The 27,778-nt window shown below is 23.9% G+C and overlaps 1 protein-coding gene across 1 annotated transcript in view; it reads right to left on the bottom strand.

Annotated features, from left to right (window-relative positions):
• The window catches only part of LOC126744768 (uncharacterized), a 56,444-nt gene extending 50,467 nt beyond the window's left edge, over nucleotides 1-5,977 (bottom strand). Inside the window, exons 1-2 of the mRNA XM_050452320.1 lie at nucleotides 5,938-5,977; nucleotides 5,141-5,703 (exon numbers count right to left, since the gene is read on the bottom strand). Of these exons, the coding sequence (XP_050308277.1) occupies nucleotides 5,141-5,703; nucleotides 5,938-5,977 (603 nt within the window). The remainder of the gene's footprint in view (nucleotides 1-5,140; nucleotides 5,704-5,937) is intronic.
• Nucleotides 5,978-27,778: the final 21,801 nt, after the last annotated feature.

Here is a 27,778-nt window from a genome sequence, read left to right as displayed (position 1 = left end):
TGCGAAATAGTAAATTTAAATTATATTCAAATAATAGATAACAGTAATAGAGTGAGATAGAATTATTTTTTAAAAAAACAATTCACAAGAAAAATTTTAAAAATAATTTACAGTACATCAAATGAACTTCAAAAATGAAACTGAAGTCAAATCGGACAATGCTATAATGATTAAATTTTTCTATTTTCTTAACCCTTGTTATGTCCTAAACTTATAAAGGATCATTTGGGTCATCTTGTATAACCTAAATATTAATTTTAAAATAAATTTGAATAATAGATAACCGTAATTGAGAGAGATAACTATTTTTTTTAAACACAATACATCAAAATATTTTTAAAAATCATTTAGGGTTAATCAAATTCTACCTAAAAATTAAATCGAAACAATTGTTAACGTTATTAGTTATTATATTTTCTTAATTCTGGTTGTGTTTATACCGTAAAAAACATCATTTTGCTATCTTGTATATGCGAAATAGTAATATTAAATTATATTCGAATAATAGATAACAGTAGTATAGAGTGAGATATAATTATTTTTTTTAAAAACAATTCATAAGAAAAATTTTAAAAATAATTTACAGTACATCAAATAAACTTCAAAAATTAAATTGGAGTCAAATCAGACAATGCTATAATGATTAATTGTTCTATTTCCTTAACCCTGGTTATGTCCAAAACTTAAAAAAGATCATTTGGTTCATCTTGTATAACCTAAATATTAATATTAAAATAAATTAGAATAATAGGTAACGGTAATTGAGTGAGATATGATTGTTTTTTTAAACACAATACATTAAAATATTTTTAAAAATCATTTAGGGTTAATCAAATTATATCTAAAAATTAAATTAAAATTAAATCGGAACAACGTTAACGTTATTAGTTATTATATTTTCTTAATTCTGGTTGTGTTTATACCGTAAAAAACATCATTTTGCTATCTTGTATATGCGAAATAGTAATATTAAATTATATTCGAATAATAGATAACAGTAGTATAGAGTGAGATATAATTATTTTTTTTAAAAACAATTCATAAGAAAAATTTTAAAAATAATTTACAGTACATCAAATAAACTTCAAAAATAAAATTGGAATCAATTCGGAGAATTCTATAATGATTAATTGTTTTATTTTCTTAACCCTGGTTATGTCCAAAACTTAAAAAAGATCATTTGGGTCATCTTGTATAACCTAAATATTAATTTTAAAATAAAATTAAATAATAGATAACCGTAATTGAGTGAGATATGACAATTTTTTTTAAATACAATACATCAAAATATTTTTAAAAATTAATTAGGGTTAATCAAATTATATCTAAAAATTAAATCGGAACAATCGTTAACGATATAATATCTTTATTTAGCAAAAAGCTACATTCAATAAAAACATAGGTGAAAAATAAACTAAAAGTGTAAATTGGCTATAACTGTATCAGGACACTCCGGTTTGTCCATGGATGGTCTCGGTAATCCAGAAACAGCATCCCGGTTTCAGAAATATCCTGTCAGAGATAGACCATAAATTAAAACTAGACTTAACCTTAACATTATTTCCTTGCCCTACTTATTAAAAGCACAGTTAATTATTGTTTGCCTTATAGTAATAAAAATAATAATGTCGACTCAGGTTGATCGAGTCGGTTCGGTTGCAATCAGCCGATGACACACATTTGGAACTTGCTGGACCTTGCCGACTAGACACATTGGTCTCCCCGTGTAATACTTAGAAAGGCTTCGGTAGTTCCAAGAAGCTGTAACCAGTATCCCGGTTGGCCCAAAAATACCCAGTCAACAGATAAACCAACAATCAAGATGATGATTGGAGCGGAAACAATGCATACTATAGTAAAACTTAATAAACTACATAATTAAAATAAAATAATAAAATAACAAACACAATTTTACTTATTCATATTAAATTTTCTCAAGAGCCCTCTGAATTGATTTAAAGTAATACAATTTTTGATGTTAGCAGGCAAGTTGTTAAATAGTATTAAACCTTTGTATAGAACTGAATTATGCATTTGGGTTGTGTTACATCTGTCGACTAGTATGAAGTCTATACGATTTCTCGTATTATAGTTATGTATATCTCCAAAAACTCTTAATTTATTACAAATATAATCGGGGAGCATCTGATGTTTTAATTTAAAAATAAACAAATAAACGTTATACAAAATTCTTTGATGTACAGACAACATATCTAGGACACCCAACATAGAGATAACAGGCGTGTAACGGTTACAATTTAGAATCAGTCTCATAGCTCTATTTTGAATTCTTTCCAGTTGGTCAATTCTATACTGTGGCAAGTTAAACAATAATGTTGAACAGAACTGTAAATGAGGAAGAGCAATGGCGTTGTAAAGTTTTAATTTGATGTACATTGACAATTTTTTTCTAATTCTTGTGATAAATCCAACTTTTTTTGAAAATTTTCTCATTACATAATCTGCATGAGCATGGAAATTCAGATTGGCATCGAAAATTGTTCCAAAATATTTAATTTCTTTGTCGTACAAAATACTTTCCCCATTCACAGAAATCTGTACATTGCCCATGTCTATAGAACTTAATCTAGATCTCTTGCCAAATATACAAAACTTGGATTTACTTGCATTTAAACTTAGTTTATTTCTACAGAGCCAGATGAATAAGTTATTGAGTTCAACGTTCATGACCTGTTGCAGTTGATGAATGTCTTTACCCACCACATATAACATTGTATCGTCCGCAAACAACACCACATTACACCCCCGCACTACCTCCACCATATCGTTAACATACAATAAAAATAGCAAGGGGCCCAAGACCGTTCCCTGCGGTACACCATGCTTTACATTAACACTTTCAGATGAACTATTTTTGTACATGACTCGCTGAACTCTACCACTTAGATAAGATTGAAACCACTTAAATACATTATTTTTAAGGCCTAACCGTTCTAATTTCCTAATTAACATTTCTCTACTCACGGTTTCAAACGCTCTCTTAAAATCCAAAAATACAGCAAGTACTAGATTATCAGAGTCAAGGGCCTTGAGAAAATTATCAACTATATTAATAATGACAGACTCACATGAATGATTCTCACGGAACCCCGATTGGTTAGGCACAACTATTTTATTTATATTACAATGTTCGAGTAGCTGTTCCTTAACACATACTTCAAGGAGCTTCTCATAAATAGCTACGGTGTTAATTGGCCGAAATTCATTACACAATTTAGTGTTTTGCACTTTTGGAACAGGAACAACAGTAGAAAGTTTCCAGGCTTTTGGAAAAATCCCAGTACTTAAGGATGTATTGATAATATCCAGAAGACGATCACCCACAACATAAGCAACATCGCAAAGAACCTGCATGGAGATGCCTTCTCTCCCCACCACTAACGTTTTTTAGATTTTTAAGTATTTCCTTCAATTTAGTCATCGAAACTTTATTAAATTGTGTCAAGGTTTTCTGGACTGAAGGTGGTTCAATGAAATATGTTTGGCCATTTGCTGCTGGTGGAATATCTGCAAGAATAAGATCAATACTATTCACGAAATAATTATTAAATCTATGTGCAATATCATCCTCCTGTGTAATGATTTCATTTTCAAACTTTATTTCATTAGGCATGTTTTGGTTTTTTCCTGGCAAAAGCGTCTTCAGATTTTTCCAGAGTTCTCTTTGATTATTTTTATTTAGATCTATGGTATTCGCAAAAAATCTATCCTTTTCTACTCTTATCTTGCTTACTATGTTATTTCTTATAGCTTTATATTCATTCCAAACGTTGTCGTTGTTTTCTATGGCAGCCCTTTTATATAATCGATCCCTTTCCTGCATTTGCTCCCTTATATCTTGAGTTATCCATTTTTTATCGGCATATTTCTGTTTTTGCACAATTTTAATCCTTGGGCACATACTGTCAAGAATTGTTCTAATATCTCTGACAAAAGTATTAGCTAGTAAGTCAACATCTGAACTATTTCTATTCCAATTGCATGTAAGCAGTTCTTCCTGAAGTTTATGGCATTTGTAGGTCTTAAAAGACCTAGTATAACTTACTACATCCATTGGCTGTTCCTTCGATTGATCCATAGAAATTGATATAATAGAATGGTCACTAATTTTAGGAGTTTGATGGACTTTATGCGAGAGAGATTTGTCATTTGAAATTAAATAATCGATCAGAGTCTGACTTCTTTGGACTATTCTAGTTGGAGTCTTAATTATTTGACTAAACCCATTGGTATAAATGATACTTAATAATTTGTTACTATAAAAATTGTTTTTTAATAAATCAAAATTAAAATCCCCAAGGATAATGTTGGTGCCATTAAATCCACTAACTTGCTCTAAATATCCCCCAAAAAACTCTATAAATTTGGCATCTTGTTTCTGAGGCGAATGGTACAGAACAGAGCACAAATATTTACCTCCACCCATAGATAGCTCAAAAGACAACAGCCAGACATAATCATCAATAGACAATACAGACCCCACCTTATATCTAATATCGTTTCTAATAAGACTCCACCTGTTCTACTGTTCTTACTAGTGCATTGCTCCAAATTGTACCCATCAATAATCAACTCACATGGCTCAATAACCGGGGTTACGTGAGTCTCACTCAAAAGCAAGATCTTAGGCCTCCAGTCATTTACTAGTAAAATAATGTTATCTTTGTTGTTTAGATAACCTTGGCAATTAAAATAAACAATGTTGGTGTTAAGTGCAATATTTAGGTCTAATTGCTACTTAATATATTTATTCCTTTGTAACTCTTCAATTCGCTTATAGGAATCACAACTAGTTATATCCCAAGAAACGTGATTGACATTTAGCCTAAGACCATACTTTTCATTAGATACTACACAATTAATACACTTAACGCTACTTACATTACATTCTTTAACATCATGGGATCCACTACACTTTGCACACACTTTATTTTCTTTACACTCTTTCAGTAAATGACCATACCGACAGCACTTGAAACACCTTCGGATACCATATTCGTTGAAGACAGGACAACGGTTCCAACCAATGTTCATCTTCTCCTTTTCAATAAACACTGCATACGTGGTAGCATCAACTTCCAAGATTGAACTTTTTGTTTACGATTTTAGTTTTTCTCACAATTTGAATTTTCCGGTTTGGAAATTCTGGAACATTATTTTGACTCTTTATTTTGGCCAAAATTTCATTATCTGATAGGTTGTACTCAGACTCGTTAATGCCCACCACCTTAATCCTGTGCTCTAAAAGTTTTGGTACCTCAACACTGTAGTTGTCACCCATGTTGTTCTGGATCTGCGACTGTATCGAAGTTAGCTCCTTCTCATTGCCACACTTAATGATAACGTCGCCACTTTTGGTTGCTTTTCCTAGAGATAAACCGGCTCCAATAACAGAAGGATTGACTTTCTTTATCAAATCCTCCTTCACTTGCTTTACATCTTTCTCCGGACACTTTTGCTTTACAACCAGAACTTTGCTATCATTTTTGGTGCCTATTGCTGCAGCATATGACAACTTGGAGTTCACACTTGATGGGGCTGTTGACGGCTTACATTCCTTCAGGCTGGCAATTTCACGTTTCAAATTCTGGTTTTCGTTTAACAGGAGATCGACTTTTCGATTTAACTCGTTAGTTCTACTGACTAAGAGCTGCAAGGTGGCCATAATATCTCCTACATTATCTAAATCAATAACAATATCATCTGTGCGGCTTCTTTTCCTAGCGCGCTCTGTTTTGTATGCACTATCACTAGATGCAGAGGGATCACACGATTCTCATTTCCATGTTGATTTTCTCAAATGAAAACCGCGCATGTCAACATTAACACACTTTCCATGAAAATACTTAGCACACCTGGTACATTGTATTATCGACTTAATGTCATCAAATACTAAATTACATTTAGCACAATTACTTTCTGGATCACCGTCATCCGTAGTACTTCCTCCAGCCATTATTTCATTAGTTAATCACAATTTCAAAATCACCCCGTATATGAATTAAATATAAGTTAATTTAGACAAATACTGTTTACAATAGAACACCCGTTAATGTAAACACTGTAATTATCACGTACGTGCACTATATTTATATTATACTTATTACACAAATTAGAGAAATAAAAATTGAATTTTACTGATTTATGGCAACCGTGATTCTAAAATAAGTCAATACTTAGCTTGAAAGATGCAAAATTTTAAAAGACTTATTTTGATATAAATTATTAATCAAAAACTGTACTTTAACCCTTTGAAACACGCGAAAAACTATGGATCGCCTATCATACGTGTTAACTGCTTGAACTACTACGAACGATATTAGTTATTACATTTTCTTAACTCTGGTTGTGTTCAAACCGTAAAAAACATCATTTGGCTATCTTGTATATGCGAAATAGTAAATTTAAATTATATTCAAATAATAGATAACAGTAATAGAGTGAGATATATTTATTTTTTTAAAAAACAATTCAGAAGAAAAATTTTAAAAATAATTTACAGTACATCAAGTGAAATTGAAATCAAATTGGAGAATTCTATAATGATTAATTGTTCTATTATCTTAACTCTTGTTATATCCAAAACTTTTAGAAAAATTTTAAAAATAATTTACAGTACATCAAATGCAGATCAAAAATGAAATTGACTATTTTTTTTTAAACACAATACAACAAAATATTTTTAAAAATCATTTAGGGTTAATCAAATTATATCCAAAAAATTAAATCGGAACAATCGTTAAGGCTATTAGTTATTACATTTTCTTAACCCTGGTTGTGTTCAAACCATAAAAAACATCATTTGGCTTACTTGTATATGCGAAATAGTAAATTTAAATTATATTCGAATAATAGATAACAGTAATAGAGTGAGATATAATTATTTTTTTAAAAAACAATTCAGAAGAAAAATTTTAAAAATAATTTACAGTACATCAAGTGAAATTGAAATCAAATTGGAGAATTCTATAATGATTAATTGTTCTATTATCATAACCCTTGTTATATCCAAAACTTAAAAAGGATCATTTAGGTCATCTTGTATAACCTATATATAATTTTAAAATAAATTTGAATAATAGATAACCGTAATTGAGTGAGATATGACATTTTTTTTTAAATACAATACATCAAAATATTTTTAAAAATCATTTAGGTTTAATCAAATTATATCTAAAAATTGAATCGGAACAATTGTAAACGCTATTAGTTATTACATTTTCTTAACTCTGGTTGTGTTCAAACCGTAAAAAACATCATTTGACTATCTTGTATATGCGAAATAGTAAATTTAAATTATATTCGAATAATAGATAACAGTAATAGAGTGAGATATAATTATTTTTTTAAAAAACAATTCATAAGAAAAATTTTAAAAATAATTTACAGTACATTAAATGAACTTCAAAAATTAAATTGGAATCAAATCGGACAATGCTGTAAAGATAAATTGTTCTATTTTCTTAACTAGGGTTATGTCCAAAACTTAAAAAAGATCATTTGGGTCATCTTGTATAACCTAAATATTAATTTTAAAATAAATTCGAATAATAGATAACCGTAATTGAGTGAGATATGACTATTTTTTTAAAACACAATACATAAAACTATTCTTAAAAATCATTTAGGGGTAATTAAATTATATCTAAAAATAGAATTAAAATTAATTCGAAACAATCGCCAACGCTATTAGTTATTATATTTTCTTAACTCTGGTTGTGTTCAAACCGTAAAAAACATCATTTGGCTATCTCGTATATGCGAAATAGTAAATTTAAATTATATTCAAATAATAGATAACAGTAATAGAGTGAGATATAATTATTTTTTAAAAAAACAATTCACAAGAAAAATTTTAAAAATAATTTACAGTACATCAAATGAACTTCAAAAATGAAACTGAAGTCAAATCGGACAATGCTATAATGATTAAATTTTTCTATTTTCTTAACCCTTGTTATGTCCAAAACTTATAACGGATCATTTGGGTCATCTTGTATAACCTAAATATTAATTTTAAAATAAATTTGAATAATAGATAACCGTAATTGAGAGAGATAACTATTTTTTTTAAACACAATACATCAAAATATTTTTAAAAATCATTTAGGGTTAATCAAATTATATCTAAAAATTAAATCGAAACAATTGTTAACGCTATTAGTTATTAAATTTTCTTAATTATGGTTGTGTTCAAACCGTAAAAAACATCATTTGACTATCTTGTATATGCAAAATAGTAAATTTAAATTATATTCGAATAATAGATAACAGTAAAATAGTGAGATATAATTATTTTTTTAAAAAACAATTCATAAGAAAAATTTTAAAAATAATTTACAGTACATCAAGTGAAATTGAAATCAAATCGGAGAATTCTATAATGATTAATTGTTCTATTACCTTAACCCTTGTTATATCCAAAACTTAAAAAGGATCATTTGGGTCATCTTGTATAACCTATATATTAATTTTAAAATAAATTTGAATAATAGATAACCGTAATTGAGTGAGATATGACATTTTTTTTTAAATACAATACATCAAAATATTTTTAAAAATCAATTAGGGTTAATCAAATTATATCTAAAAATTAAATCGGAACAAACGTTAACTCTATTAGTTATTACATTTTCTTAACTCTGGTTATGCTCAAACCATAAAAAACATCATTTGTCTATCTTGTATATGCGAAATAGTAAATTTAAATTATATTCGAATAATAGATAACAGTAATAGAGTGAGATATAATTATTTTTTTAAAAAACAATTAATAAGAAAAGTTTTAAAAATAATTTACAGTACATTAAATGAACTTCAAAAATTAAATTGGAATCAAATCGGACAATGCTGTAAAGATAAATTGTTCTATTTTCTTAACTAGGGTTATGTCCAAAACTTAAAAAAGATCATTTGGGTCACCTTGTATAACCTAAATATTAATTTTAAAATAAATTCGAATAATAGATAACCGTAATTGAGTGAGATATGACTATTTTTTTAAAACACAATACATAAAACTATTCTTAAAAATCATTTAGGGGTAATTAAATTATATCTAAAAATAGAATTAAAATTAATTCAAAACAATCGCCAACGCTATTAGTTATTATATTTTCTTAACTCTGGTTGTGTTCAAACCGTAAAAAACATCATTTGGCTATCTCGTATATGCGAAATAGTAAATTTAAATTATATTCAAATAATAGATAACAGTAATAGAGTGATATATAATTATTTTTTAAAAAAACAATTCACAAGAAAAAATTTAAAAATAATTTACAGTACATCAAATGAACCTCAAAAATGAAACTGAAGTCAAATCGGACAATGCTATAATGATTAAATTTTTCTATTTTCTTAACCCTTGTTATGTCCAAAACTTATAAAGGATCATTTGGGTCATCTTGTATAACCTAAATATTAATTTTAAAATAAATTTGAATAATAGATAACCGTAATTGAGTGAGATATGACAATTTTTTTTAAATACAATACATCAAAATATTTTTAAAAATCAATTAGGGTTAATCAAATTATATCTAAAAATTAAATCGGAACAATCGTTAACGATATTAGTTATTACATTTTCTTAACTCTGGTTGTGTTCAAACCGTAAAAAACTTCATTTGGCTATCTTGTATATGCGAAATAGTAAATTTAAATTATATTCAAATAATAAATAACAGTAATAGAGTGAGATATAATTATTTTTTTAAAAAACAATTCATAAGAAAAATTTTAAAAATAATTTACAGTACATCAAATGAACTTCAAAAATTAAATTGGAATCAAATCGGACAATGCTGTAAGGATTAATTGTTCTATTTTCTTAACCCTGGTTATGTCCAAAATTTAAAAAGATCATTTGGGTCATCTTGTATAACCTAAATATTAATTTTAAAATAAATTTGAATAAAAGATAACCGTAATTGAGCGAGATATGACTATTTTTTTTAAAACACAATACATCAAAATATTTTTATAAATCATTTAGGTTTAATAAAATTATATCTAAAAATTGAATCGGAACAATTGTTAACGCTATTAGTTATTACATTTTCTTAACTCTGGTTGTGTTCAAACCGTAAAAAACATCATTTGGCTATCTTGTATATGCGGAATAGTAAATTTAAATTATATTCGAATAATAGATAACAGTAATAGAGTGAGATATAATTATTTTTTTAAAAAACAATTTATAAGAAAAATTTTAAAAATAATTTACAGTACATCAAATAAAGATCAAAAATGAAATTGACTATTTTTTTTAAACACAATACAACAAAATATTTTTAAAAATCATTTAGGGTTAATCAAATTATATCCAAAAATTAAATCGGAACCATCGTTAACGCTATTAGTTATTACATTTTCTTAACCCTCGTTGTGTTCAAACCATAAAAAACATCATTTGGCTTACTTGTATATGCGAAATAGTAAATTTAAATTATATTTGAATAATAGATAACAGTAATAGAGTGAAATATAATTATTTTTTTTAAAAACAATTCACAAGAAAAATTTTAAAAATAATTTACAGTACATCAAATGAACTTCAAAAATGAACTGAAGTAAAATCGGACAATGCTATAATGATTAAATTTTTCTATTTTCTTAACCCTTGTTATGTCCAAAACTTATAAAGGATCATTTGGGTCATCTTGTATTACCTAAATATTAATTTTAAAATAAATTTGAATAATAGATAACCGTAATTGAGTGAGATATGACATTTTTTTTTAAATACAATACATCAAAATATTTTTAAAAATCAATTAGGGTTAATCAAATTATATCTAAAAATTAAATCGGAACAATCGTTAACGATATTAGTTATTACATTTTCTTAACTCTGGTTGTGTTCAAACCGTAAAAAACTTCATTTGGCTATCTTGTATATGCGAAATAGTAAATTTAAATTATATTCAAATAATAGATAACAGTAATAGAGTGAGATATAATTATTTTTTTAAAAAACAATTCATAAGAAAAATTTAAAAAATAATTTACAGTACATCAAGTGAAATTGGAATCAGATCGGAGAATTCTATAATGATTAATTGTTCTATTATCTTAACCCTTGTTATGTCCAAAACTTATAAAGGATCATTTGGGTCATCTTGTATAACCTAAATATTAATTTTAAAATAAATTTGAATAATAGATAACCGTAATTGAGTGAGATATATATTTTTTTTAACACAATAAATTAAAATATTTTTAAAAATCATTCAAGGTTAATCAAATTATATCTAAAAATTAAATCGGAACAATCGTTACCGCTATTAGTTATTACATTTTCTTAACTCTGGTTGTGTTCAAACCGTAAAAAACATCATTTGGCTATCTTGTATATGCGAAATAGTAAATTTAAATTATATTCGAATAATAGATAACAGTAATAGAGTGAAATATAATTATTTTTTTAAAAAACAATTCATAAGAAATATTTAAAAAATAATTTACAGTACATCAAGTGAAATTGAAATCAAATCGGAGAATTCTATAATGATTAATTGTTCTATTATCTTAACCCTTGTTATATCCAAAACTTAAAAAGGATCATTTGGGTCATCTTGTATAACCTATATATTAATTTTAAAATAAATTTGAATAATAGATAACCGTAATTGAGTGAAATATGACATTTTTTTTTAAATACAATACATCAAAATATTTTTAAAAATCATTTAGGCTTAATCAAATTATATCTAAAAATTAAATTGAAACAATTGTTAACGCTATTAGTTATTAAATTTTCTTAATTATGGTTGTGTTCAAACCGTAAAAAACATGATTTGACTATCTTGTATATGCAAAATAGTAAATTTAAATTGTATTCGAATAATAGATAACATTAATAGAGTGAGATATATATATTTTTTTAAAAAACAATTCATAAGAAAAATTTTAAAAATAGTTTACAGTACATTAATTGAACTTCAAAAATTAAATTGGGGTCAAATGGGACAATGGTATGATGATTAATTGTTCTATTTTCTTAACCCTGGTTATGTCCAAAACTTAAAAAAGATCATTTGGGTCATCTTGTATAACCTAAATATTAATTTTAAAATAAATTTGAATAATAGATAACCGTAATTGAGTGAGATATATTTTTTTTTAACAGAATAAATTAAAATATTTTTAAAAGTCATTTAGGGTTAATCAAATTATATCTAAAAATTAAATCGGAACAATTGTTAACGCTATTGGTTATTATATTTTCTTAATTATGGTTGTGTTCAAACCGTCAAAAACATGATTTGACTATCTTGTATATGCAAAATAGTAAATTTAAATTGTATTCCAATATTAGATAACATTAATAGAGTGAGATATATATATTTTTTTTTTAAACAATTCATAAGAAAAATTTTAAAAATAATTTACAGTACATTAATTGAACTTCAAAAATTAAATTGGGGTCAAATGGGACAATGGAATGATGATTAATTGTTCTATTTTCTTAACCCTGGTTATGTCCAAAACTTAAAAAAGATCATTTGGGTCATCTTGTTTAACCTAAATATTAATATTAAAATAAATTTGAATAATAGGTAACGGTAATTGAGTGAGATATGATTATTTTTTTAAACACAATACATTAAAATATTTTTAAAAATCATTTAGGGTTAATCAAATTATATCTAAAAATTAAATTAAAATTAAATCGGAACAACGTTAACGCTATTAGTTATTATATTTTCTTAATTCTGGTTGTGTTTAAACCGTAAAAAACATCATTTTGCTATCTTGTATATGCAAAATAGTAATATTGAATTATATTCGAATAATAGATAACAGTAATAGAGTGAAATATATTTTTTTTTTAAAACAATACATCAGGAAAATTTTAAAAATAATTTACAGTACATTAAATGAACTTCAAAAATTAAATTGGAGTCAAATCGGACAATGCTGTAATGATAAATTATTCTATTTTCTTAACCCTGGTTATGACCAAAGCTTAAAAAAGATCATTTGGGTCATCTTGTATAACCTAAATATTCATTTTAAAATAAATTTGAATAATAGATAACCGTAATTAAGTGAGATATGACTACTTTTTTTTAAAAACACAATACATCAAAATATTTTTAAAATCATTTAGGGTTAATCAAATTATATGTAAAAATTAAATCGGAACAATTGTTAACGCTATTGGTTATTATATTTTCTTAATTATGGTTGTGTTCAAACCGTAAAAAACATGATTTGACTATCTTGTATATGCAAAATAGTAAATTTAAATTATATTCGAATAATAGATAACAGTAATATAGTGAGATATAATTATTTTTTTTAAAAACATTTCATAAAAAAAATTTTTAAAATAATTTACAGTACCTTAAATGAACTTCAAAAATTAAATTGGAATCAAATCGGACAATGCTGTAATGATAAATTATTCTATTTTCTTAACCCTGGTTATGTCCAAAGCTTAAAAAAGATCATTTGGGTCATCTTGTATAACCTAAATATTAATATTAAAATAAATTTGAATAATAGGTAACGGTAATTGAGTGAGATATGATTATTTTTTTAAACACAATACATCAAAATATTTTTAAAAATCATTTTGGGCTTATCAAATTATATCTAAAAATTGAATTAAAATTAAATCGGAACAATCGCCAACGCTATTAGTTATTATATTTTCTTAACTCTGGTTGTGTTCAAAATGTAAAAAACATCATTTGGCTATCTCGTATATGCGAAATAGTAAATTTAAATTATTTTCGAATAATAGATAACATTAATAGTGTGAAATATAATTATTTTTTTTAAAAACAGTACATCAAAAAAATTTTAAAAATAATTTACAGTACATCAAATGAACTTCAAAAATTAAATTGGAATGAAATCGGACAATGCTATAATGATTAATTGTTCTATTTTCTTAACCCTGGTTATGTCCAAAACTTAAAAAAGATCATTTGGGTCATCTTGTATAACTTAAATATTAATATTAAAATAAATTTGAATAATAGGTAACGGTAATTGAGTGAGATATGATTATTTTTTTAAACACAATACATTAAAATATTTTTAAAAATCATTTAGGGTTAATCAAATTATATCTAAAAATTAAATTAAAATTAAATCGGAACAACGTTAACGCTATTAGTTATTATATTTTCTTAATTCTGGTTGTGTTTAAACCGTAAACAACATCATTTTGCTATCTTGTATATGCGAAATAGTAATAATAAATTATATTCGAATAATAGATAACAGTAATAGAGTGAAATATGATTATTTTTTTTAAAAACAATACATCAGGAAAATTTCAAAAATAATTTACAGTACATTAAATGAACTTCAAAAATTAAATTAGAGTCAAATCAGACAATGCTATAATGATTAATTGTTCTATTTTCTTAACTCTGGTTATGTCCAAAACTTAAAAAGGATCATTTGGGTCATCTTGTATAACCAAATATTAATTTTATAATAAATTTGAATAATAGATAACAGTAATTGAGTGAGATATGACTATTATTTTAAAACACAATACATAAAACTATTTTTAAAAATCATTTAGGGTTAATCAAATTATATCTAAAAATTAAATCGGAACAATCGTTAATGCTATTAGTTATTATATTTTCTTAATTCTGGTAAAGTTCAAACCGATAAAAACATCATTTGGCTATCTTGTATATGCAAAATAGTAAATTTAAATTATATTCGAATAATAGATAGCAGTAATAGAGTGAAATATAATTATTTTTTTAAAAAACAATTCATAAGAAAAATTAAAAAAATAATTTACAGTACATTAATTGAACTTCAAAAATGAAAGTGGAGTCAAATCGGACAATGGTATGATGATTAATTGTTCTATTTTCTTAACCCTGCTTAAGTCCAAAACTTAAAAAGGATCATTTGGGTCATCTTGTATAACCATATGATTATGAATAATATGCATTTTAAAATAAATTTGAATAATAGATAACCGTAATTGAGTGAGATATGACTATTTTTTTTTTAAACACAGTACATCAAAATATTTTTAAAAATCATTTAGGGTTAATCAAATTATATCTAAAAATTAAATCGAAACAAATGTTAACGCTATTAGTTATTATATTTTCTTAATTATGGTTGTGTTCAAACCGTAATAAACATCATTTAACTATCTTGTATATGCAAAAGAGTAAATTTAAATTATATTTGAATAATAGATAACAGTAATAGAGTGAGATATAATTATTTTTTTAAAAAACAATTCAGAAGAAAAATTTTAAAAATAATTTACAGTACATCAAGTGAAATTGGAATCAAATCGGAGAACTCTATAATGATTAATTGTTCTATTATCTTAACCCTTGTTATGTCCAAAACTTATAAAGGATCATTTGGGTCATCTTGTATAACCTAAATATTAATTTTAAAATAAATTTGAATAATAGATAACCGTAATTGAGTGAGATATTTTTTTTTAACACAATAAATTAAAATATTTTTAAAAATCATTTAAGGTTAATCAAATTATATCTAAAAATTAAATCGGAATAATCGTTACCGCTATTAGTTATTACATTTTCTTAACTCTGGTTGTGTTCAAACCGTAAAAAACATCATTTGGCTATCTTGTATATGCGAAATAGTAAATTTAAATTATATTCGAATAATAGATAACAGTAATAGAGTGAGATATAATTATTTTTTTAAAAAACAATTCATAAGAAAAATTTTAAAAATAATTTACAGTACATCAAATGAACTTCAAAAATGAAATTGGAATCAAATCGGAGAATTCTATAATGATTAATTTTTCTATTTTCTTAACCCTGGTTTTGTTTAAAACTTAAAAAGGATCATTTGGGTCATCTTTTATAACCTAAATATGAATTTTAAAATAAATTTGAAAAATAGGTAACCGTAATTAAGTCAGATATGACTTTTTTTTAAACACAATACATCAAAATATTTTTAAAAATTATTTAGGGTTAATCAAATTTTATCTAAAAATTAAATCAAAACAATTGTTAACGCTATTAGTTATTATACAGTACATCAAAAGAAAATTGGAATCAAATCGGAGAATTCTATAATGATTAATTGTTCTATTATCTTCAGCCTTGTTATGTCCAAAACTTAAAAAGGATCATTTGGGTCATCTTGTATAACCTATATATTAATTTTAAAATAAATTTGAATAATAGATAAACGTAATTGAGTGAGATATGACAATTTTTTTTTTACACAATACATCAAAATATTTTTAAAAATCATTTAGAGTTAATCAAATTATATCTAAAAATTAAATCGGAACAAACGTTAACGCTATTAGTTATTATATTTTCTTAACTCTGGTTGTGTTCAAACCATAAAAAACATCATTTGTCTATCTTGTATATGCGAAATAGTAAATTTAAATTATATTCGAATAATATATAACGGTAATAGAGTGAGATATAATTATTTTTTTAAAAAAACAATTCATAAGAAAAATTTTAAAAATAATTTACAGTACATTAAATGAACTTCAAAAATTAAATTGGAATCAAATCGGACAATGCTGTAATGATCAATTGTTCTATTTTCTGAACTAGGGTTATGTCCAAAACTTAAAAAAGATCATTTGGGTCATCTTGTATAATCTAAATACTAATTTTAAAATAAATTCGAATAATAGATAACCGTAATTGAGTGAGATATGACTATTTTTTTAAAACACAATACATAAAACTATTCTTAAAAATCATTTAGGGTTAATCAAATTATATCTATAAATAGAATTAAAATTAAATCGAAACAATCGCCAACGCTATTAGTTATTATATTTTCTTAACTCTGGTTGTGTTCAAACCATAAAAAACATCATTTGTCTATCTTGTATATGCGAAATAGTAAATTTAAATTATATTCGAATAATATATAACGGTAATAGAGTGAGATATAATTATTTTTTTAAAAAAACAATTCATAAGAAAAATTTTAAAAATAATTTACAGTACATTAAATGAACTTCAAAAATTAAATTGGAATCAAATCGGACAATGCTGTAATGATCAATTGTTCTATTTTCTGAACTAGGGTTTTGTCCAAAACTTAAAAAAGATCATTTGGGTCATCTTGTATAATCTAAATATTAATTTTAAAATAAATTCGAATAATAGATAACCGTAATTGAGTGAGATATGACTATTTTTTTAAAACACAATACATAAAACTATTCTTAAAAATCATTTAGGGTTAATCAAATTATATCTATAAATAGAATTAAAATTAAATCGAAACAATCGCCAACGCTATTAGTTATTATATTTTCTTAACTCTGGTTGTGTTCAAACCGTAAAAAACATCATTTGGCTATATCGTATATGCGAAATAGTAAATTTAAATTATATTCGAATAATAGATAACAGTAATAGAGTGAGATATAATTATTTTTTTTAAAAACAATTTATAAGAAAAATTTTAAAAATAATTTACAGTACATCAAATGAACTTCAAAAATGAAATTGGAATCAAATCGGACAATGGTATGATGATTAATTGTTCTATTTTCTTAACCCTGGTTATGTCCAAAACTTAAATAGGATCTTTTGGGTCATCTTGTATAACCATATGATTATGAATAATATGCATTTTAAAACAAATTTGAATAATAGATAACCGTAATTGAGTGAGATATGACTATTTTTTTTTTAAACACAATACATCAAAATATTTTTAAAAATCATTTAAGGTTAATCAAATTATATCTAAAAATTAAATCGGAATAATCGTTACCGCTATTAGTTATTACATTTTCTTAACTCTGGTTGTGTTCAAACCGTAAAAAACATCATTTGGCTATCTTGTATATGCGAAATAGTAAATTTAAATTATATTCGAATATTAGATAACAGTAATAGAGTGAGATATAATTATTTTTTTAAAAAACAATTCATAAGAAAAATTTTAAAAATAATTTACAGTACATCAAATGAACTTCAAAAATGAAATTGGAATCAAATCGGAGAATTCTATAATGATTAATTTTTCTATTTTCTTAACCCTGGTTTTGTTTAAAACTTAAAAAGGATCATTTGGGTCATCTTTTATAACCTAAATATGAATTTTAAAATAAATTTGAAAAATAGGTAACCGTAATTAAGTCAGATATGACTTTTTTTTAAACACAATACATCAAAATATTTTTAAAAATTATTTAGGGTTAATCAAATTTTATCTAAAAATTAAATCAAAACAATTGTTAACGCTATTAGTTATTATACAGTACATCAAAAGAAAATTGGAATCAAATCGGAGAATTCTATAATGATTAATTGTTCTATTATCTTCAGCCTTGTTATGTCCAAAACTTAAAAAGGATCATTTGGGTCATCTTGTATAACCTATATATTAATTTTAAAATAAATTTGAATAATAGATAAACGTAATTGAGTGAGATATGACAATTTTTTTTTTACACAATACATCAAAATATTTTTAAAAATCATTTAGAGTTAATCAAATTATATCTAAAAATTAAATCGGAACAAACGTTAACGCTATTAGTTATTATATTTTCTTAACTCTGGTTGTGTTCAAACCATAAAAAACATCATTTGTCTATCTTGTATATGCGAAATAGTAAATTTAAATTATATTCGAATAATATATAACGGTAATAGAGTGAGATATAATTATTTTTTTAAAAAAACAATTCATAAGAAAAATTTTAAAAATAATTTACAGTACATTAAATGAACTTCAAAAATTAAATTGGAATCAAATCGGACAATGCTGTAATGATCAATTGTTCTATTTTCTGAACTAGGGTTTTGTCCAAAACTTAAAAAAGATCATTTGGGTCATCTTGTATAATCTAAATATTAATTTTAAAATAAATTCGAATAATAGATAACCGTAATTGAGTGAGATATGACTATTTTTTTAAAACACAATACATAAAACTATTCTTAAAAATCATTTAGGGTTAATCAAATTATATCTATAAATAGAATTAAAATTAAATCGAAACAATCGCCAACGCTATTAGTTATTATATTTTCTTAACTCTGGTTGTGTTCAAACCGTAAAAAACATCATTTGGCTATATCGTATATGCGAAATAGTAAATTTAAATTATATTCGAATAATAGATAACAGTAATAGAGTGAGATATAATTATTTTTTTAAAAAACAATTTATAAGAAAAATTTTAAAAATAATTTACAGTACATCAAATGAACTTCAAAAATGAAATTGGAATCAAATCGGACAATGGTATGATGATTAATTGTTCTATTTTCTTAACCCTGGTTATGTCCAAAACTTAAATAGGATCTTTTGGGTCATCTTGTATAACCATATGATTATGAATAATATGCATTTTAAAACAAATTTGAATAATAGATAACCGTAATTGAGTGAGATATGACTATTTTTTTTTAAACACAATACATCAAAATATTTTTAAAAATCATTTAAGGTTAATCAAATTATATCTAAAAATTAAATCGGAATAATCGTTACCGCTATTAGTTATTACATTTTCTTAACTCTGGTTGTGTTCAAACCGTAAAAAACATCATTTGGCTATCTTGTATATGCGAAATAGTAAATTTAAATTATATTCGAATAATAGATAACAGTAATAGAGTGAGATATAATTATTTTTTTAAAAAACAATTCATAAGAAAAATTTTAAAAATAATTTACAGTACATCAAATGAACTTCAAAAATGAAATTGGAATCAAATCGGAGAATTCTATAATGATTAATTTTTCTATTTTCTTAACCCTGGTTTTGTTTAAAACTTAAAAAGGATCATTTGGGTCATCTTTTATAACCTAAATATGAATTTTGAAATAAATTTGAAAAATAGGTAACCGTAATTAAGTCAGATATGACTTTTTTTTAAACACAATACATCAAAATATTTTTAAAAATTATTTAGGGTTAATCAAATTTTATCTAAAAATTAAATCAAAACAATTGTTAACGCTATTAGTTATTATACAGTACATCAAAAGAAAATTGGAATCAAATCGGAGAATTCTATAATGATTAATTGTTCTATTATCTTCAGCCTTGTTATGTCCAAAACTTAAAAAGGATCATTTGGGTCATCTTGTATAACCTATATATTAATTTTAAAATAAATTTGAATAATAGATAAACGTAATTGAGTGAGATATGACAATTTTTTTTTTACACAATACATCAAAATATTTTTAAAAATCATTTAGAGTTAATCAAATTATATCTAAAAATTAAATCGGAACAAACGTTAACGCTATTAGTTATTATATTTTCTTAACTCTGGTTGTGTTCAAACCATAAAAAACATCATTTGTCTATCTTGTATATGCGAAATAGTAAATTTAAATTATATTCGAATAATATATAACGGTAATAGAGTGAGATATAATTATTTTTTTAAAAAAACAATTCATAAGAAAAATTTTAAAAATAATTTACAGTACATTAAATGAACTTCAAAAATTAAATTGGAATCAAATCGGACAATGCTGTAATGATCAATTGTTCTATTTTCTGAACTAGGGTTTTGTCCAAAACTTAAAAAAGATCATTTGGGTCATCTTGTATAATCTAAATATTAATTTTAAAATAAATTCGAATAATAGATAACCGTAATTGAGTGAGATATGACTATTTTTTTAAAACACAATACATAAAACTATTCTTAAAAATCATTTAGGGTTAATCAAATTATATCTATAAATAGAATTAAAATTAAATCGAAACAATCGCCAACGCTATTAGTTATTATATTTTCTTAACTCTGGTTGTGTTCAAACCGTAAAAAACATCATTTGGCTATATCGTATATGCGAAATAGTAAATTTAAATTATATTCGAATAATAGATAACAGTAATAGAGTGAGATATAATTATTTTTTTAAAAAACAATTTATAAGAAAAATTTTAAAAATAATTTACAGTACATCAAATGAACTTCAAAAATGAAATTGGAATCAAATCGGACAATGGTATGATGATTAATTGTTCTATTTTCTTAACCCTGGTTATGTCCAAAACTTAAATAGGATCTTTTGGGTCATCTTGTATAACCATATGATTATGAATAATATGCATTTTAAAACAAATTTGAATAATAGATAACCGTAATTGAGTGAGATATGACTATTTTTTTTTAAACACAATACATCAAAATATTTTTAAAAATCATTTAGGGTTAATCAAATTATATCTAAAAATTAAATCGGAACAATCGTTACCGCTATTAGTTATTACATTTTCTTAACTCTGGTTGTGTTCAAACCGTAAAAAACATCATTTGGCTATCTTGTATATGCGAAATAGTAAATTTAAATTATATTCGAATAATAGATAACAGTAATAGAGTGAGATATAATTATTTTTTTAAAAAACAATTCATAAGAAAAATTTTAAAAATAATTTACAGTACATCAAATGAACTTCAAAAATGAAATTGGAATCAAATCGGAGAATTCTATAATGATTAATTTTTCTATTTTCTTAACCCTGGTTTTGTTTAAAACTTAAAAAGGATCATTTAGGTCATCTTGTATAACCTAAATATGAATTTTAAAATAAATTTGAAAAATAGGTAACCGTAATTAAGTCAGATATGACTTTTTTTTAAACACAATACATTAAAATATTTTTAAAAATCATTTAGGGTTAATTAAATTATATCTAAAAATTAAATTAAAATTAAATCCGAACAATCGTTAACGCTATTAGTTATTATATTTTCTTAATTCTGGTTGTGTTCAAACCGTAAAAAATATCATTTAGCTATCTTGTATATGTAAAATAGTAAATTTAAATTATGTTCGAATAATAGATAACGGTAATAGAGTGAGAAATAATTATTTTTTTTAAAAACAATTCATAAGAAAAATTTTAAAAATAATTTACAGTACATTAAATGAACTTCAAAAATTAAATTGGAATCAAATCGGACAATGCTGTAATGTTAAATTTTTCTATTTTCTTAACTAGGGTTATGTCCAAAACTTAAAAAAGATCATTTGGGTCATCTTGTATAACCTAAATATTAATTTTAAAGTAAATTCGAATAATAGATAACCGTAATTGAGTGAGATATGACTATTTTTTTAAAACACAATACATAAAACTATTCTTAAAAATCATTTAGGGTTAATCAAATTATATCTAAAAATAGAATTAAAATTAAATCGAAACAATCGCCAACGCTATTAGTTATTATATTTTCTTAACTCTGGTTGTGTTCAAACCGTAAAAAACATCATTTGGCTATCTCGTATATGCGAAATAGTAAATTTAAATTATATTCAAATAATAGATAACAGTAATAGAGTAAGATATAATTATTTTTTAAAAAAACAATTCACAAGAAAAATTTAAAAAATAATTTACAGTACATCAAATGAACTTCAAAAATGAAACTGAAGTCAAATCGGACAATGCTATAATGATTAAATTTTTCTATTTTCTTAACCCTTGTTTTGTCCAAAACTTATAAAGGATCATTTGGGTCATCTTGTATAACCTAAATATTAATTTTAAAATAAATTTGAATAATAGATAACCGTAATTGAGAGAGATGACTATTTTTTTTAAACACCCAGCCTTGTTATGTCCAAAACTTAAAAAGGATCATTTGGGTCATCTTGTATAACCTATATATTAATTTTAAAATAAATTTGAATAATAGATAACCGTAATTGAGTGAGATATGACAATTTTTTTTTTTAAACAATACATCAAAATATTTTTTAAAATCATTTAGAGTTAATCAAATTATATCTAAAAATTAAATCGGAACAAACGTTAACGCTATTAGTTATTATATTTTCTTAACTCTGGTTGTGTTCAAACCATAAAAAACATCATTTGTCTATCTTTTATATGCGAAATAGTAAATTTAAATTATATTCGAATAATAGATAACGGTAATAGAGTGAGATATAATTATTTTTTTAAAAAACAATTCATAAGAAAAATTTTAAAAATAATTTACAGTACATTAAATGAACTTCAAAAATTAAATTGGAATCAAATCGGACAATGGTGTAATGATCAATTGTTCTATTTTCTGAACTAGGGTTATGTCCAAAACTTAAAAAAGATCATTTGGGTCATCTTGTATAATCTAAATATTAATTTTAAAATAAATTCGAATAATAGATAACCGTAATTGAGTGAGATATGACTATTTTTTTAAAACACAATACATAAAACTATTCTTAAAAATTATTTAGGGTTAATCAAATTATATCTAAAAATAGAATTAAAATTAAATCGAAACAATCGCCAACGCTATTAGTTATTATATTTTCTTAACTCTGGTTGTGTTCAAACCGTAAAAAACATCATTTGGCTATATCGTATATGCGAAATAGTAAATTTAAATTATATTAAAATAATAGATAACAGTAATAGAGTGAGATAAAATTATTTAAAAAAAAAAACAATTCATAAGAAAAATTTTAAAAATAATGTACAGTACATTAATTGAACTTCAAAAATTAAATTGGAGTCAAATCGGACAATGGTATGATGATTAATTGTTCTATTTTCTTAACCCTTGTTATGTCCAAAACTTATAAAGGATCATTTGGGTCATCTTGTATAACCTAAATATTAATTTTAAAATAAATTTGAATAATAGATAACCGTAATTGAGTGAGATATATTTTTTTTAACACAATAAATTAAAATATTTTTAAAAATCATTTAAGGTTAATCAAATTATATCTAAAAATTAAATCGGAACAATCGTTACCGCTATTAATTATTACATTTTCTTAACTCTGGTTGTGTTCAAACCGTAAAAAACATCATTTGGCTATCTTGTATATGCGAAATAGTAAATTTAAATTATATTCGAATAATAGATAACAGTAATAGAGTGAGATATAATTATTTTTTTAAAAAACAATTCATAAGAAAAATGTTAAAAATTATTTATAGTACATCAAATGAACTTCAAAATTGAAATTGGAATCAAATCGGACAATGGTATGATGATTAATTGTTCTATTTTCTTAACCCTGGTTATGTCCAAAACTTAAATAGGATCTTTTGGGTCATCTTGTATAACCATATGATTATGAATAATATGCATTTTAAAACAAATTTGAATAATAGGTAACCGTAATTGAGTGAGATATGACTATTTTTTTTTAAACACAATACATCAAAATATTTTTAAAAATCATTTAGGGTTAATCAAATTATGTCTAAAAATTAAATCGGAACAATCGTTACCGCTATTAGTTATTACATTTTCTTAACTCTGGTTGTGTTCAAACCGTAAAAAACATCATTTGGCTATCTTGTATATGTAAAATAGTGAATTTAAATTATATTCGGATAATTGATAACAGTAATAGAGTGAAATATAATTATTTTTTTTTTTAAACAATACATCAGGAAAATTTCAAAAATAATATACATTACATTATGAACTTCAAAAATCAAATTGGAGTCAAATCGGACAATGCTATAATGATTAATTGTTCTATTTTCTTAACTCTGGTTATGTCCAAAACTTAAAAAGGATCATTTGGGTCATCTTGTATAACCTAAATATTAATTTTAAAATAAATTCGAATAATATATAACCGTAATTGAGTGAGATATGACTATTTTTTTAAAACACAATACATCAAAATATTTTTAAAAATCATTTAGGGTTAATCAAATTATATCTAAAAATTAAATCGGAACAATTGTTAACCCTATTAGTTATTATTTTTTCTTAATTATGGTTGTGTTCAAACCGTAAAAAACATGATTTGACTATCTTGTATATGCAAAATAGTAAATTTAAATTATATTCGAATAATAGATAACAGTAATATAGTGAGATATAATTATTTTTTTTTAAAACAATTCATAAAAAAAATTTTAAAAATAATTTACAGTACATCAAATGAACTTCAAAAATGAAATTGGAATCAAATCGGAGAATTCTATAATGATTAATTTTTCTATTTTCTTAACCCTGGTTATGTCCAAAACTTAAAAATGATCATTTGGGTCATCTTGTATAACCTAAATATTAATTTTAAAATAAATTCGAATAATATATAACCGTAATTGAGTGAGATATGACTATTTTTTTAAAACACAATACATAAAACTATTTTTAAAAATCATTTAGGGTTAATCAAATTATATCTAAAAATGGAATTAAAATTAAATCGAAACCATCGCCAACGCTATTAGTTATTATATTTTCTTAACTCTGGTTGTGTTCAAACCGTAAAAAACATCATTTGGCTATCTCGTATATGCGAAATAGTAAATTTAAATTATATTCGAATAAAAGATAACAGTAATAGAGTGAAATATAATTATTATTAAAAAAACAATTCAAAAGAAAAATTTTAAAAATAATTTACAGTACATCAAATGAACTTCAAAAATGAAACTGAAGTCAAATCGGAAAATTCTATAATGATTAATTGTTCTATTTTTTTAACCCTGGTTATGTCCAAAACTTAAAAAGGATCATTTGAGTCATCTTGAATAACCTAAATATGAATTTTAAAATAAATTTGAATAATAGGTAACCGTAATTGAGTCAGATATGACTATTTTTTTTAAACACAATACATTAAAAATTTTTTAATAATCATTTAGGGTTAATCAAATTATATCTAAAAATTAAATTAAAATTAAATCGGAACAATCGTTAACGCTATTAGTTATTATATTTGCTTAATTCTGGTTGTGTTCAAACCGTAAAAAACATCATTTGGCTATCTTGTATATGCGAAATAGTAAATTTAAATTATATTCGAATAAAAGATAACAGTAATAGAGTGAGATATAATTATTTTTTTAAAAAACAATTTATAAGAAAAATTTTAAAAATAATTAACAGTACATTAAATGAACTTCAAAAATTAAATTGGAATCTAATCGGACAATGCTGTAATGATTAATTGTTCTATTTTCTTAACCCTGGTTATGTCCAAAACTTAAAAAAGATCAATTGGGTCATCTTGTATAACCTAAATATTAATTTTAAAATAAATTTGATTAATAGATAACCGTAATTGAGTGAGAAATTTTTTTTTGACACAATAAATTAAAATATTTTTAAAAATCATTTAGGGTTAATCAAATTATATCTAAAAATTAAATCGGAACAATTGGTAACGCTATTAGTTATTATATTTTCCTAATTATGGTTGTGTTCAAACCGTAAAAAACATCATTTGGCTATCTTGTAAATGCAAAATAGTAAATTTAAATTATATTCGAATAATAGATAACAGTAATAGAGTGAAATATAATTATTTTTTTTTTTTTAAATTCATAAGGAAGATTTTAAAAATAATTTACAGTACATTAATTGAACCTCAAAAATTAAATTGGAGTCAAATCAGACAATGGTATGATGATTAATTGTTCTATTTTCTTAACCCTGGTTATGTCCAAAACTTAAAAAGGATTATTTGGGTCATCTTGTATAACCTAAATATTAATTTTAAATAAATTTGAATAATAGATAACCATAATTGAGTGAGATATGACTATTTTTTTAAAACACAATACATCAAAATATTTTTAAAAATCATTTAGGGTTAATCAAATTATATCTAAAAATTAAATCGGAACAATCGTTAACGCTATTAGTTATTATATTTTCTTAATTCTGATTGAGTTCAAACCGTAAAAAACATCATTTGGCTATCTTGTATATGCGAAATAGTAAATATAAATTATATTCAAATAATAGATAACAGTAATAGAGTGAGATATAGTTATGTTCTTAAAAAACAATTTATAAGAAAAATTTTAAAAATAATTTACAGTACATCAAATGAACTTCAAAAATGAAATTGGAATCAAATCGGAGAATTCTATAATGATTAATTTTTCTATTTTCTTAACCCTGGTTTTGTTTAAAACTTAAAAAGGATCATTTGGGTCATCTTTTATAACCTAAATATGAATTTTAAAATAAATTTGAAAAATAGGTAACCGTAATTAAGTCAGATATGACTTTTTTTTAAACACAATACATCAAAATATTTTTAAAAATTATTTAGGGTTAATCAAATTTTATCTAAAAATTAAATCAAAACAATTGTTAACGCTATTAGTTATTATACAGTACATCAAAAGAAAATTGGAATCAAATCGGAGAATTCTATAATGATTAATTGTTCTATTATCTTCAGCCTTGTTATGTCCAAAACTTAAAAAGGATCATTTGGGTCATCTTGTATAACCTATATATTAATTTTAAAATGAATTTGAATAATAGATAAACGTAATTGAGTGAGATATGACAATTTTTTTTTTACACAATACATCAAAATATTTTTAAAAATCATTTAGAGTTAATCAAATTATATTTAAAAATTAAATCGGAACAAACGTTAACGCTATTAGTTATTATATTTTCTTAACTCTGGTTGTGTTCAAACCATAAAAAACATCATTTGTCTATCTTGTATATGCGAAATAGTAAATTTAAATTATATTCGAATAATATATAACGGTAATAGAGTGAGATATAATTATTTTTTTAAAAAAACAATTCATAAGAAAAATTTTAAAAATAATTTACAGTACATTAAATGAACTTCAAAAATTAAATTGGAATCAAATCGGACAATGCTGTAATGATCAATTGTTCTATTTTCTGAACTAGGGTTATGTCCAAAACTTAAAAAAGATCATTTGGGTCATCTTGTATAATCTAAATACTAATTTTAAAATAAATTCGAATAATAGATAACCGTAATTGAGTGAGATATGACTATTTTTTTAAAACACAATACATAA

The sequence above is a fragment of the Anthonomus grandis genome, chromosome 14, assembly GCF_022605725.1.
Source record: "Anthonomus grandis grandis chromosome 14, icAntGran1.3, whole genome shotgun sequence".
NCBI lineage: Eukaryota > Metazoa > Arthropoda > Insecta > Coleoptera > Curculionidae > Anthonomus > Anthonomus grandis.
The sequence above is the reverse complement of the archived record's forward strand: the minus strand, read 5'-3'. Positions and strand labels throughout refer to the sequence as shown.